The sequence below is a fragment of the Phalacrocorax carbo genome, chromosome 7 (assembly GCF_963921805.1).
Source record: "Phalacrocorax carbo chromosome 7, bPhaCar2.1, whole genome shotgun sequence".
In the NCBI taxonomy this organism is placed as follows: Eukaryota; Metazoa; Chordata; class Aves; order Suliformes; family Phalacrocoracidae; genus Phalacrocorax; species Phalacrocorax carbo.
The window spans coordinates 47,580,576-47,596,232 of record NC_087519.1 but is presented as its reverse complement, the minus strand read 5'-3'; the positions used below and the strand labels follow the sequence as shown (position 1 = coordinate 47,596,232).

At 35.7% G+C, this 15,657-nt stretch overlaps 1 protein-coding gene across 6 annotated transcripts in view; it reads left to right on the top strand.

Annotated features, from left to right (window-relative positions):
* The window catches only part of IFT80 (intraflagellar transport 80), a 55,608-nt gene that overhangs the window by 19,072 nt on the left and 20,879 nt on the right, over positions 1-15,657 (top strand). For all 6 annotated transcript variants that reach the window (XM_064457902.1, XM_064457901.1, XM_064457899.1 and 3 more), the window contains 4 exons: positions 3,203-3,312; positions 3,758-3,847; positions 4,816-4,953; positions 15,416-15,595. In XM_064457902.1, the coding sequence (XP_064313972.1) occupies positions 3,203-3,312; positions 3,758-3,847; positions 4,816-4,953; positions 15,416-15,595 (518 nt within the window). The remainder of the gene's footprint in view (positions 1-3,202; positions 3,313-3,757; positions 3,848-4,815; positions 4,954-15,415; positions 15,596-15,657) is intronic.

Sequence of the window (15,657 nt, the reverse complement as noted above, 5' to 3'; positions counted from 1 at the left end):
CAGTTCAATTGCTTAAGTATCTAAATCTCATCAAAATATTCCCATAAAAAGATATTTCTTAGCCATATTTTGAAATGGAACTTAATATGCTAAAAGTGTCTTTGAAAATGTCACCCTGTAAGAACATTTCTTAAGCCTTTGGGTTTTTTATTACCATAAATTATAGATGTACAAAAAATGGTTTATTTCACAGTATCGCAGAATGGTGGGGGTTGGAAGGGACCTCTGGAGATCATCTCATCCAGCCCCCTGCTGGAGCAGGCACACCCAGAGCAGGGGGCACAGGACCGCGTCCAGGCAGGGTGTGAATTTCTCCAGGGAAGGCACTCCACAGCCTCTCTGGCCACCCTGTGTCACTGCTCTGGCACCCGCACACTTGCTCAATTTTAACTCATTTGATCAATTTGATACTTAGTTATCAGCTGAAATATGCAGACTCCCTAAGAAGTCCTAAGAATTTAGGAGACTTTCTTTCTGTTTTCCTTATCTAAAATTATGAAATTATGAAAACATCAACATTTTAGGTTGTAACAATTGCTCTTTCTGAGGTTTCTTGTTTCTCAGACAGAACTTTTGGGGTACAATTCAGTTTTGTTAATGTAGGTGTGCCATTTGAGGTTCATTGGGCTATTCTGCCTAACCTCTAAATCTAATGCGGGAGGTGGATTTTGTTCAGGTCCTGTGTGGTATCTGTAAGCACCACATGGGTATGTTAGAGTATCCGGGGTGCATTATATCGCTTAGGTGCTGGTGTTTAGGTGATTGAATCATGTCTTCAAAGGCCTCATTTCTTGCAGTGAGATTATTAAGTCTGTTAGAGAAAAACAGATGCCTGAAATAAGCCTTCTCTTTCCAATTTCAGAAGATATCGAAGTAAATTTTGCAAAAAGTGAACCGAACAAGTCTGACAGGGGCTTGTTATACAGTCTCCCTCCCTGCAGTTTTATACACACTGTTTCCATGTCTTGTAACATTGAGGCTATGCTGAAACTTGCTGTCAATTGCTACGGAGCTTTTGCTGTGATAGAAACAAATGCTTGGACATGTTCTTTGCTTAATTTTCTTAGTTTTGTTTGCAAGGAATCAAGTAGTGTAATACTTTGATTCTTCTTCTTAAGGGGAGACTAATCCTGTCAAGTACTATGGAAAATATTTGCATAGTTGGCAAGTCTGATTTTTTTTTCCTGGATGCCTTTTCCGTGTAATTTTTTGCTTTCTTCTATTTTCAAAAAAGGTCATTTGAAAACTGCAACATAATATGTTTTTCAAACAGAACAGTCAGTTTTATTCTAGATGCATCCTTCTGGAGTTTTTAATCTGCAAAAAGATCTTTTTTATTAATTGGGAAAAATCTGTGAAGTCTGTGGGCTGCTCTTTCTAGTTTTATTTGTTGTTATGTGTTGTTTTGTAAGTTGCTTGTGTATGGGATGTTTGGTATTTTATGTTTTGCAAAACAAAAATATGTGTTTTGTTAGAGGCTTTATTATGGAGCCTAAACATCTTAGAATAATTTAGGTGTAATACAAAGGTTTTTCTACCCACATTTGTGTTCAGTCTCACCATTGTAGGTGAGAAGAGCTATTTTCTGATATCTGTTGATAAGTATTAGGATGATTGTTGTTGCCATGTTGATTTTCTGTATCTCTTAAGTGACAACTGTTAATAAAATTGCATCAGAGTATGAAAGATTAAGTTAATATAAAATGCAGCTATTACTGTTGGTTTTCTGGAGTTATGTAAAACTGTTCACTTGTAAAACTTTTTATAAATTAATAGCATGGTAAATGGCAATTGATAATGAGGTTTGAGAAAGATGCAATGTTAATAACACAGTATTAAAACGATAGGTGGTGGCATGGTGGACCAGCTACCTGCCTTGCTGGGCTTACTATTGTTTCAAATACGTGTTGGTTTTTACATCATAGTCAGTGGTCTCAGCACTGGGTTTAACATTGTGGGTATTCTGGCAAACAAGTTTGCAGGGGTTTCAAGGTAAACATGAAATGTTTTTGTAGGTATTCATAGGAGGTGTCTACAAACTAAACAGATAGCAGGAGAGAAGATCTGAAGATTTGACAGCTGGACATTGAAGGCTGACTTTGTGGACTGAGCAGCCGGAAAGAGTTAACATTTTAATACTGAATGAAAGATGCCATGATGCAGATAGACCTTAAACGTAAATTTGCCATGAAGGTCTTTGTTTGATATAATGGAGAAAATTGTACAAATGGAAAGGGCACATAAATCTTTGCAGTGTCCTGGTTAACTATGAGCCAGGGATCAATACATCAAGGTGGGAGAGAAGCACCTTAAAGATGAAAGGCAACCCAAAGTTGAGAAGGAAAATCTCGTCTTATTTTGCTCAACTATATCTTGGAATAAATTGGTCAGGTTTTTATTTTAAGGGTGGGGGAACAAAAAACAGTTGGGAGTATATACACAAGGTTCAGTTAAGCTGAAGAAATAAAATTGTCTTGTTATGGAGGTGAATTGACTGAAGACATAATCTTACAATAGAAAAAGAAATTTGATTATTTTAGTTCTTGCAGAGGTGGTTTTAGAGGGAGCATGAAATGAAGAAGGAATTGATAGATGTACTTGGAGTCTGCTGGGACAGACCTTGCAATAAAATGGGTAGGTCTTAAAAGTTAAGTGATGCGTTGAAAAAATTGGTCGGTTCAATATGGGAAAAGGAGATACCTATAGTGGTAGTAAAGTCATACACATTTTCAGTAACCCAGATGTAGTATTGGACAAGCCATCAATTCATTATTTGTTTTGCATAGAGTTGAATTGTTCAGTTAGATTTAGAGTGGTCCCATTGAAAGTCAAAGGTGTTTGGTGGTTTACTCAAGTGAATTTGCCAGGACTTCACCCTATGTTTTTTTATTTCATTGAGGAGTGTTGGAAGGGTATGCAACATGAGCTGAAGTCTTCAGAGTTGTCCTTCTGCGTTGTGTCTGTCTCTTACTGCTGTTCCTATGGCTGTCTAAAACATGAAGTGAACCAGTAAACATGGCTGTAAGTGCCATCAGACTAAGTGTGGAGGACAAATGGTTGCCCCTAGTTCAGCTTTCTCACACTTCTGAATTTTTGGTGTATGATTTTAAGTAACCACTTTGAAGTGGCTTATAGCAGTTTCTGCATAATTTGATCAGTTAAGTAATAAGAAATGGGTCGTCTTCTTTCTTTCTGTCTACAGGAACACCAGTGTATTCAGCAGCCTGGGGACCTGATTCTGAAAAAGTCCTCTATACTTCAGGGAAGCATCTGATTATTAAACCTCTCCAGCCAAATGCTAAAGTTTTGCAGGTATCGTTAATACATTAAGGTTGTCTCACACTTTGATGTGAAACCTTTTTTCAGTTCTCTAGAGTTTTGCCAAACAAAATGTTTGTGCTAAAATTTTCCATGAGCATGTGTACCACTCGTGATTAAGCATTTCCCTTTTTGTAAATAAAGCAAAAAACAAAAAGATACAGAAGTCTTCTTTTCCTTTGTTACAAAAAGGCAGAAAGATACAGAAGCAATTGTTTAGAACATGCTTTTAGTGCAGATAGTTATACTTTCCTTCTGCCTTGTTCAGACCATATTTAACATTTTTCTGCAGAAGAGATGACATCTGTGCATTTGTACTGTTGGAAAACCTGATATACGTTGGAGTGTACAAATGCTAGTAAATGATGAATGATAAGTATTAAAAATAGAAGTTGTCAGACTTGTTGCATCTATGTTTAAATATTTTTTTCCATTTCAGTGGAAAGCCCACGATGGACTTATTTTAAAAACTGACTGGAACTCAGTTAATGATCTTATTCTTTCTGCAGGTGAAGACTGTAAATATAAGGTGAGTACTGGTTAACTTTGTAGAGGAAACTAAACAACCAAGAAAGGTACTAGGCATTCTGATGTTTTCTAATTTTATTAATACTTGGAAACTCAAATGTAAATGAGAAGTCTTTCTGTTTTCAATAAAAACTTGTTAACCTCAGTTGTATTATTTCTAAATACATCTTGCTTTGACTAGTAGATAAAGTTAGAAATGTCTTTTTCTTAAGAATACGGCAGAATAAAAATAGATAAAATGCAAGTGAAACAAACTCCAAAAAGATAATGACATATAAAATTAGTGAAGATAAAACTACTGTTTTCTATTACAGGAGCATTAAAGAATCCCTTAGGAAATTTTTTCATTAGAATATTCTGTATCCAAAATGGAAAGCACATAGTGTGTTTCTTCCCTTAAGTGGGAACTTAGTTTTAATTGTATCATATGTTGGTTCTATCATTCTCTAAGTGTATAATGGCTGTGATAAAAATGTACATGATTAAGACTTTTTTTTTTTTAATTATCAAAGTGTTAAAATCAAATTACTTCACTCGGTGAATTGGCTTCCTGGTATTCTATTGGCTTCGATCAGTGAGAAAATGTCTTTGATCTGGAAATTTGCAGGGGTGCCTTGCATTGTTGGGAAACGAGTACAGATGGAATAAACCTTGTGGTTATTTTACAGACTTAAAGTAATTTGCAGGACACAAAACTCATTAGTTCAAAATATTTTATACAGATTAATGTAACATTTGCCATAGCAGCAAAGCAAAGTCTGTTGTATTAAACAAACGGATAGTGATTAGAAGCAACCTTTAATGAAAAGTGAAATACAGTATATGTGATTTTTCTTGTTACACAAAAAGGCACTGAAATTACTTAGTATATTTCTGCAGCTTCTGTGAATACGAGGAAAGATGATAGCTTTAGAATAAGTAAAAGTACACCTGAATTACATTCATGGAGATATATATATATTTTTAAAGGTTTGGGACAGTTATGGACGTCTACTGTACAGCTCACAGCCCCATGAATATCCTATAACATCCGTTGCCTGGGCTGTGGATGGAGAATTATTTGCTGTGGGGTCTTTTCATACTTTGCGTCTGTGTGACAAAACTGGGGTAAGTAAAAACTCTGAGAAATAGCATATGTGGAATTGTACAAATGTATTGGTAAAACAGTAAATATTCCTGAGGATAGACGTGTACAGGTGGGTATTTTTATTAACAAAAACTAGTCATGGCTTCCAGCACCTTTCTACTGGGTGCATCTAAGATGTTGCCTTCTTGATCTGCTTAGCTGCACTTCTAAATAAGTTTTGTGTTGGATAATATTTTTAAAATAATATTTTGCCTTTCAGGACATTACATTTTTCTGTGCATTTTTTAGCTTTTTTCCTTAAAAACACAAAGAGTTTACTTGCATCTCTTGTAAGCCAATCATAAAATGCAGTTATTAATCATAAAAAGCAAGGAGTGTATAGAAATAACCTGTCTTTAAAAAGGAGTTAGAAGACCAATGTCCTGTGCTTTTATTATTTAGCTTTTTCTCTTAAAAAATACTAAGAGTTGACAAGCATAGCTCATGAGGAGATCACAAAATGCAATTGTCAGGCATTAGAAATGATAAGGCTAAAGCAGTAGTAAGAGAAGAGCTAAGAGAACATTCATGCTTCTACTTCTGACAGCTAGACAGCACACAGTTTTTCAAGCTAAAGACATACTTTAATCCTCTCATCTGAGCATCTCTATTACCTCTTAACTGTGGTGAGAGAAGGCTCCTGAAGGAGATACCTTTGTTTCTCTTTTTTTTTTTCTTCTTCTTCTCTTCTGTTTTTTTGGGTGGTGTTTTTGTGGTTTTTTTGGTTTGGTTTTTTTTTTTACTTGAAGCTTTACTCCCAGTTTGTTGTTGCTGACCTAGGTTTTTTTTCAATTCGGTCTCCAATTCAAATTAATTTACTGCAGTTTCATCTGCCTTCATTGGTATTCTAAGTTAGCCCAGAGCACTGATTGACCTGATTGCCTCTGTGGATTTCCTGTGGTTCTGCAACGTTTTGTTCAGATTCATGTTGCATCGAACCTTGCTGGTTTGGGACTTTTATTGTCCTGTTCTCTACCTCTTTTCGTGTTGCGTTCGTTGTTCTTTTGCTCAGATTGGGAAAACAACGTTTGCTGTGGTGTTTTCGGGCATCTCTGCTAGAGCATGGTTCTCCTTACCATGAACTGTGACTGTGTTTCGAGTATTTTTCCATTCGTGAAGAAGAGCCTTTAAAAATTATATGAGATAGAGGCATGCAGGATAAGATCTCTGAGTCTTTGTATTTCACTTTCTATACTGATTCTGGTTTCAGTGATCTTTGCTGACAGAAGTGTAAGCTAGGTGTTAAATCTGAAGTAGGGATTGCTTCTATTTTCTGTGCCTTTTCCTCTTATCTGCTTTGAAAAATTCCTAGTGTTACTTAATCTGTATAAGTAAAATTTGATGATAATTATCTTGAAGGAAAACAAAAGTACTGACATACAGTTTTCTTTTTGGATAGTGTTAATCTTCTGAATTTGAAAAAAATTGTTTTATTTTTGATATCTACATATCTGATTTTTATGTTAAGGAAATTTTTAATACCTGTGTGTTACAAACACACTAGAAAGCTCAAAGAGTAAAGTAGTGAGTAGAGTTGGAGCCTGAGGTATGAACTTATGCAAAAGATGAGGGTACCACTTACACAGATAAAGAAGATACTGAAGTAGGTATAAAAGATAATGAAGTAAAGAAGGCATTTCCTGTCTCTTTGGTATAAGGCTGGAGAGCAGATTTCAGTTTCCATCATTTAATGTTTTTCACCATCAAAATTACTCTTTTTAAAGGAGATATAGCTTACTGTTAGATTTATCTGCCTCTGTTTTGTTCAGAATTGGATACTATTTCTCTTTGCAGAAGAAAATGGATAAATGATCTCTATGCATACAGCCATAAAGATTGTGCAGTCATGCCTCAGCTGCTAGAGGATGGGACACTCAGATGGTTGCTAAGTGGCTGCATCACCAGTGGGGACTTTTCTGACCCTTTGGCATTCTTGTGGTTGGGTTAACGTTAGGCATTGAGGGTCGGATTTTGTCATTATCTTTACCAGCTCGATGCACATGTCTGCTGATACACATGCTGATTCCCTTAGGAGGGTCCTTTAGGATTGCCTCAAGGCTTTTGTTCCTAGGCAAGGTGGATAGGAAGATTTTTCTCCATTTAACTCCACTTAACTCCACTTAAAATGTAATTAAAGTACTAATCTACTGACTGTCGCCTTTCCACCTCACTGTAGAAATATGGTGTTGTAGAAGTGCTCATATACATACACCATATTTCACTTGATGAAGCCAAATACGGTATATTTGTATAAAGCAAGTTATACTAGTATAATTACATCTGTGTTGGACCTCATTATGTAACATACATTGATTTAAACAATCAGACTAGCCGTTAGTATTTTCTTCTCAAAACAGCACTTTAAACCATGTCCTCTCCTTCCGCAACCACTCTCCATCTCCTTTTTAAGTGCTGGGATCACTGAGCTATATCAGCAAGTGGTAAACTGAACTAAATATACTCTTGTGTAGGTGAGGCCAGCAATTTAAATTGCATTTTGCACTCAGATTTATGCTTAAATGTGGCAAAGTCTGGTGCAGCGGGAAAGGAAGGAAAATACTAGATTTCTTTTTCTGCTGTCATGTATGCTGTTTTGTAGCGCATAGCTTTTGTTTCTCATCCCCAGGGCCTCACTATTTTTCTTGCTAGTTATTATGTAATATAATTTACTGTAAGTATGGTTCCAACTCCTGCTAGTTGAAAACCAATAATTTCTTAAATCGGCATTTAATATTGAACGGGCTTGTGGACTTTGTTTGAAATTTTAATGCAGATAGGTTTATTTTTTTCATAAAATTAAGGGTTCTTTTACCTGGTTTATTACTCCATTCTTAAAGAAACAAAGACGTGTACAGTAGCTAGTGCCAGATGCTTTTGTCTGTTTAACAGCTAGCAATGATAATTTATTATCTTTAAAAGTCATGATTTTTCATGAAAGTTTCTTTCCTGACATTAAATGTAAACAGTTACTAAAGAACTAGCTTTGCTAGTATTGAGGGAAAAGGAAGAATGATTCACATACCACCAGAGTGATGGAGTTTGAAGAGAACCAGACCTGGCTTTTACTGGTCAACATAGACATTTTTATTATGTCTGATGTAATGGAGCTGTATTGGCAAATTGCTCCTCAGGGAGCCATCAGGCGATACATGTATCATTAACTCTTCTCTAGCATATGTGTTCAGTTTGGGGACATAATTTAATTAAATTCTGTTCGTGTATGTTCTTTTCTCCTTTTTTCTTCATTTAAAACCAACTATTCCTCTGATAGCATTATGTATCTAAAAGAAATAATTATGTCTGTCATACAGAATACCAAACAAAATATATTTAATGTTGAAATTTGTTGTCTGCTTTAGTGTCTGTGTTCGTTAATCCTGCAGAGTGCGCTAAGAGTAATTTTAAAGTATATATTTGAAATGTAAAGCTGGATGTATTGATAGATAGACTTTAGCCTTCCTGGTGTTCACAGCTTTTCAGAATCTAATCACTTGGATGGAGGACAGTGCTTAAAAAGTTCGTTTATGTAAGCTATTTCCTGTGGCTCTGCATGTTTCCCTTGACATTACTGATCAGGTCAAAATATTTACACAGTAAGAGATGGTAAGAATGACTGAAATTCACTGATTTCCTCCTTCCCCACTCCACTCCCACATAAGTATCTTAGAAAATGGACCATACCCATCTGCTCCAAAGACAGGTTGCTTCCCCAGTGCCTTGGAGAGTGTAGAAGGATAATTAATAAAAACCTTTAAAGTGAAACACAGTGGTCAAATTAATCCTTTCAGAACTGTCAACAAAAGCTAGCAAAAATGGACATCAAATTTATGTTTTAATAACACTGAATGTATTTATGCATTTGTTTTGGGGGAGGACTTTTAGATTTAATTCCATTAATGATTTCTTTACCCTTAATGGGGATTGATCAGTTCGACTTGAGTTTTGGTTGTTGTTATTTTCCAAACTAATTGTGCTCTTCTTGTTAAATATCACCAGAAAATATATTTATCTACAATCTGTTTTCATACATAAATTGATGTTTGTTTGACTGCTAAATCTTGACCTTCTATTTACTTTTATCTTGATTTCATCACTATGCTTAGCAAGTGCTTTGTAATAAAAGCAATTTCTGCATAAATCTGTAAGTCCATGTTTTTATATGATTATGTACATTCCACAAACTCTCTTTTATTACAGAATGAGTTGTGGCCATGTTACTGGACTGGTAGTTTGCATATTAGACTGGCTCTGTTATGCATGGCTTTTTGTATTCCATAGCTTGCTCCATGGAATGCCTAATTTTGCAAGAAATTCTATAAAAAACATTTGGAAAACTTAATAAAATGTAGGGAATATTGCCTAATATCTATAGAAAATAAAGGAAAACATTCTGCAAGCGCAACAACTACTCCTCACCCGCCACCGCATTTAAAACTAGTGTGAGTATGGTGCTATGGCTAAAAAATATTGAGCTCTGTAATAACATGTTTCTACTCATCTTTTTCTCAAAAAGATACAGACTTGAACTTAACAAAAGCTGATTACACTAATTTTATGTCCACGGTTGGTCATATGTTAAATAGTTTGAAATGTTTGTTCTTTTTTCCTTATTTCCTTATTTTTTAAACTGTCAACAAAGAGAGGCTTTGAAAGTAGTTTAAGTGTTTAGCATTAAAGCCATGGTTTTCATTCAGGACAGTAAATTGTGTGACTATTGTAAAATTAACATAATTTATCCTTTAAATTAACATTAGATATTAGACAAATAGAAAAGAGCAAGATTTTGAAAGTGAATCTATACTGTGCATATGGTTTCATATTCTGGTAGTGCTGAATCGTCCTAAACTAGAGCGCTACAAAAAACCAAGCAAATCTGTTTTCTATAGAGTTACAATGAGCTTCGATCCCATTACATTTAGTTCTAGTCTTGTTTCATAGAGATATGCATTTGGCAGTGTAACAAAAATAAGTTTTTGGGTTTTTTTCTGTGCTGTCTCTCTCTCATCTACCTTTATTGGCAGGCATGATCCTGAATCCTTTGTAGCTCAATTAAAAAAAAAAATTACAGATAAGTCTCCCATGGAGTTATGTTGTTGACCAATTCTTTCCGAGTTGGCGTATTTTAATTTATTAGAATAGGCTAATACAATTTCTGGAAGAAAATGAAAACATGTGGATCATCTATGGAAGTAATAATCTATTTAAAGAACTACATCAATGTTTCATTTTCTAAGGTTATGAAGTTATATGGGGCAGTTTGTCATCCTGTTTTTAGTTCTTGGGTCTAACAATTATGAGAATGCTTGATTTCAGGAGAATTTTAGATATCATCTGCTTGGCTTTGTACTTCTAATATGCAGCTTAATACCTCACCTGGAGGTCATGGCTTAGTTCTTGGTAATTCACAATAATTCCTGGGGTCAAGTCCAACAAATGTTTAAGAAGACAACATGAATCCATGATAGTTCTGTACTTCAGTAGTCATGTCAAGGACAGTTTCTCCTCTTTGGGTAAATTGCCCTATATTCCTATGTAGCACTGGCTTTCCTTACCTCCAGTTATGCACGTTGTCTCTGTTTTTAGAATGTTTTGTAGAATCTTTTGTGGATTCCTGTGTGATAGGAATTGAAAGCCTAATAAGTCTTCTTATATTGTAAAATATCATTATATTTTATACTGAATAAAATATCTAGGGGGATGTATATAGACATATAAACATTTATATGTGCTACAAGATAATTCCTTATATATGTGCATAGTCAGGTGTTTCTAATGCACCTAAGTAAGCATTTGCTTTGGATAATTGACTTTTTATAATCTTGTAAGATCCAATTTGCTTTCCATTACATCAGAAAATTAATAGTTGTTTTCTGATGAGAAGCTTCTGGGCAGTTAGCACTGAAGTGTTGGTTCATCACTGAGAAGTAGTGAGAGCTGATTGCCAGCTTGTAATGGACATTCAGACTAGAATGTATTTTCAGATGTCAGCTACCTCCTCTGTACTAGCATGAAATGTCCTATGGTGCACAAGGAAAACTGAGACTTCACTTAAAAATAAATAATAAATAGAAGCTCTCAGTTACTAGGACCTAAAACTTTATTTAAGTATCAGACTTGGATTGGAGGCTGGTTCTAGCAAACTCATCTTGGTTTATATCAGTGGGGGATAAAGGGACAGGAGCATGTATTCACTCTGAGTCCATTCTGCGCTGATTCCTGGAATGGATTGTGGGGAATATTGCGTATTTTCTTCTCATGAACAAAGGCAAAATAATGGTCAAAGGCTATTATTAAAGTCAGTGGATTAGGTATGCTGTTCTGACATCATGGGGAGGTTCAGCAGTATCAGCTTGAGTTCAGCTTATGTCAGCATTCCCTGTTCAAAACTCCACATCCTGGTAAACAGAACTGGAACAGAGACCAGGCAGGAGCAAACAAGTCTTTTGCAGAGCTGACATCAGTATTACTCTTATCATTTAAAATGTTAAGAAAATACTCTTTCTTCACTATATTTTTTTCAAAACAATTATGCTGTGGTATTATGTAGGTAACCATTATTAATTTATTGCATTCAGTCCAGAAATAATAACTAACTAGATCTTTCATAGTGAGTCTTGCAGCATCAATATTACACATGTGAAAGAGTGTCCTTGTTCCTGGGACACGAGTTCTCTGAATCTGAAATAATTTCACTGCCATCTCAAGAGCCTACTTGGTTTCCCTTTATGGAAGACAGACAGCATTCAATGACTATAGTACTTCATCTTTTTACTACATTGTGCAATCAGAAAAGGGAAGCTTCAGTTATTGCCTTTATGTATTTATTTAATATAATGAAACTTTTATAACTACTGTTTTTGTTCTTGAGAGCGTTCATTGAATTAAATGAAAAATTAATTATGATACAAGAAAATTATAAGCAAAACAGTAATACCAAAGTATAATATTGCAGCTAATGTTAGAATAATGTTCATACAGTCATTTATATAGTCACATTCATACTTTTTTTTTTTTAAGTCAGTGTATCTAGGAAATACATAACAGCTATTTTGGGTTTTAAAAATTGTTCCTATCTTGCAAATGGAGAACTAAATGATTTTTATTATAGAATTTTGTGTACATGATAACTGTACCAGACATCTGCAGGGAGTATGAATCATTGGAGTGGTCTGAATTACACTGAGCGCTTTTAGAGATAACTGGAAAATAAAACATTGTGGTTGCTTTTTTTTTTTTTTTTTAATTTAGGTTATAATTGGAAATATTTTACTGAGTATTCCAACTATCTGAAAAAGTAGACCTCTGGTTCAAGGAAGAAAAAAGTAGTTTTGAAAATGTATCTTCTCAGAGGTGCAGTGTATCTGCTATGCATAAAAAAGTAGTACCAAAGCCACATTCTTCAAGCTCCTTAAACTGGTTCTTAGTTGATGGCTTGATGCCCCTTTATTATTCGTTCTGACTGATGGGTAGATTCTTGATCTAGGGGAAAACAAGCCTTAGAAACAGCCTTGTCTGTTAGGGAGGATCCCAATATTCAGTTTTGAAATAGTACATCTTCAAACTGTTCTCAGATAGATCACATCTGGCCAGCTGTGAAAAATATGTCTCAGATGTAGGACATTTAGAGCATTCTCTGAGTGTGCTTGTTACAATCATTTGTCCTACAACCTCAAGTGCTTACTCATTTGCCATATAAGGATGTCAGACATAGTTAAATATTATGCTCTTAATTACTGTAGAGTGTTTCATACAGAATTCATCCCGTTGAGACAGAGAGTAGGCTATCAACTTTTCTTCAAAAACTGCAAATACCTTCCCCAACTGCAGATCGTATAGGTGGTGAATGGCGTGTCTGTGAGCCAAGAGGTGTGGAAACCGAAGCCTTAAAATTGAGTGCTTGAAATTGGAAATTCAGTCAGTGCTGACATCGTCTTTCACTCACCCTTATGACTGTACGCGGTAGAGAAGCCTTAACTCAGTCGGTCATCTTACATAGTGTTCTGCAAATCATTAGCACAACTGGGAGGTTGAATTTCATCCCATTGTGTTTCCTTGCTATTGCGTGTTTAAGTCCAACACCTTTACTGTGATTTTTGTGATTTCATTTCTTATAAATCATATGAAGACTTCGTGTGAAGTGCTTAGTATTTCTTGGGTTTTATGTGTACTGCAAAAGAAATCAGAATATGAAATGTGTTAGAAACATTAGGTGAGTATTTTCTTCCAGCTGTCTGCCCTTTGGTGTAATATCATGTATCCAAAAGTCATGAGAATCCAATGTCTACATTTAACTTCAATCATATGTTTTTTCTTACTGATTTGATTCTTACGATTTCAAATATATTTAATATTCAGGTAGTTCTTCAGTTGCTAAATGTTTGGGGTTTTTTTAAGTATTCTATTACACACTTCTGAAGAGGCTATAGTTGAGATTTGCTTCTCATTTTAAAACCTGGTTTAATGTCTTCCTAATAGTCCATAAAAAGGTTATTTCGGTTTTTTGTCATTCAATTTCAGGGAAACACTTGTTTGGAGGTTTGGGATGATTTCTGTGAACTATATTTCTGAGATGCAAGAGGTAGAAAACAAGTGTCTTGGTCTGAAAATTCTTCTGGTTTTTTACAAGAATGTATTTATTAAGGATCCAGCTAAACTTTAGAGGAGTCTTGTCCATAAGGCTGGGGGAATTTAAGAATAAAGTTCTTCACTGGGGGAAATTTAAATATTGAAAAGGAACAAAATTAGGTTTAGTACTAAATGTAAGCTTCTCTTGTAACTACATTAACACTGTGGTTCAGAAGGAAAAAACAAATGCTAGTTTTAATACCTCTTCCTTGTTCTTTGTGCTAGAGGGATTTATAATTTTATTTTTTTCAGTGTTATCAGAGAATGAAAAGGGGGGGGAGGCTGTCAAAGGGTAAGAAATTGTGTGCTGTTTAATTAAAGCACGTGCTCTGTCTGTGCATCCCCATTGCTCTGGAACAGGAGATTCCATGGTGCCGCATGGGCAGGATGGGGGACGCTGTGCCCTGTGCAGAGGCAGGCAAGGAATTAAAACGGCAAATGCAGCTTACACCCTTTTGCTAGAGAGTATAAAGCTCCTTTATTTTTTTCTATTAAAAGCACTTTTTAGCAGCCAGCCCACAGTTCATAAACTGCTGTATGATCTCTGGTGGTGCTTGCCTGAGGCTGGCTCGCTGTTTGGGCACAGCAGCGTGTCTCCTGGTCCCTCAGCCATACTGCACTACACGCTTGCAGTCACTGCTGCTTTCACAGCTTCCTGCTATCCCAATAATTTTGGGCCTCCACCTAATAACCAACAAGCCAAACTGATAACTGTATTTTAATAGACATAGATTATGTAAACCAGTAGTAGAACGTGAAGGGAAATGTAAGCTGCAATACCACAGAAACGCATTCTTTAGGTCCAAGTGAGCCTTTCCGCCTTGCAAAATCCAGTTAGCAGGAAAATGTACAAGGATGCCATTTTGCCTACAATTTGAATTTCTGGCTCCATAGGAAAGCAGATACACAGCTTATTTGGATAGTAAGATTCTGAAATTTGACCTGTGCCCCCATGACATTAAACTGTGATACTCCTCTGCGAGCACCTCTTAATTAGTCTAAAACGAGCACAGCACACAGATCTATTGTTTCTGGTTCTCTCCAAAGCTAGGCCAGGTGCCACTGCTCAGGCTGCAGTAATGTTTAAATTTGTTGTTGTTATTGCAAGAGTAGCAACTGAAAATTTTTAATACGTCCTTCCTCTGTGCGGTAACAACAGAGACTAGAGAAAAAGGTAGGCAAGGTGTCTAGCTTCTTTTTTGTGTGTGTTAGGAGAACAGTGTACAGGCATCGCTTTCAGAGCTTTTCTTAATCTGCCACTGTCCCTTATGTGGGAAGCATGGAGAGAAACAACACAAGAGCTTTGCAATTCTCTGTATACTGGGATAGAAGTGCCTTGTTTATACTGACTGATTTTGCCCAGGCCTTGCTATTTCTATATTCAGGAGCTGCTGTCACTGCAGCATAAACTGAATACATCACACTTAAGACCATAGCCCGTTGCACCCATGTAACCAATATAATTGTTTCTAAGTACATTCACTTAATTTTTATGTAGTGATTGTCTAGATTTATGAATGACTAAGTATATACTTCAAATGTATTGTGACTCAATAACTTTTGCCTAATATGCTTCAGGCATTGTGACATTTTTCGTTTCTGCCATATCTGATGGTTTCCAGTTTTGTATCCATGTTTTTCAAGAATCTGACTTAAGAATTCTGATCTCTTTGGTTTGTTTATTCAAGCTGTCATAAAAAGTTAGTCCATTTATGTTTTTTTTAAAAAAACTATAACTCTGCAAATTTGTTTATTACAATAAATAATTTCCAAAAAGTACAAAAGAAAATTAATAATTCTTTTCTCTTTTTCTGCAAGTGGTCTTACGCTTTAGAGAAGCCAAACACTGGCAGCATATTTAATATTGCTTGGTCTATCGATGGCACTCAGCTAGCTGGAGCATGTGGAAATGGACATGTCATTTTTGCCCATGTTGTGGAGCAGCGCTGGGAGTGGAAGGACTTTGAAATAACGTTAATTAAGAGGAGAACCATGGAGGTAATTTTCACAGTGCAGTCTGACTACTAGCTTTCTAAGGCTTTTTTTAATACAAAATGGGA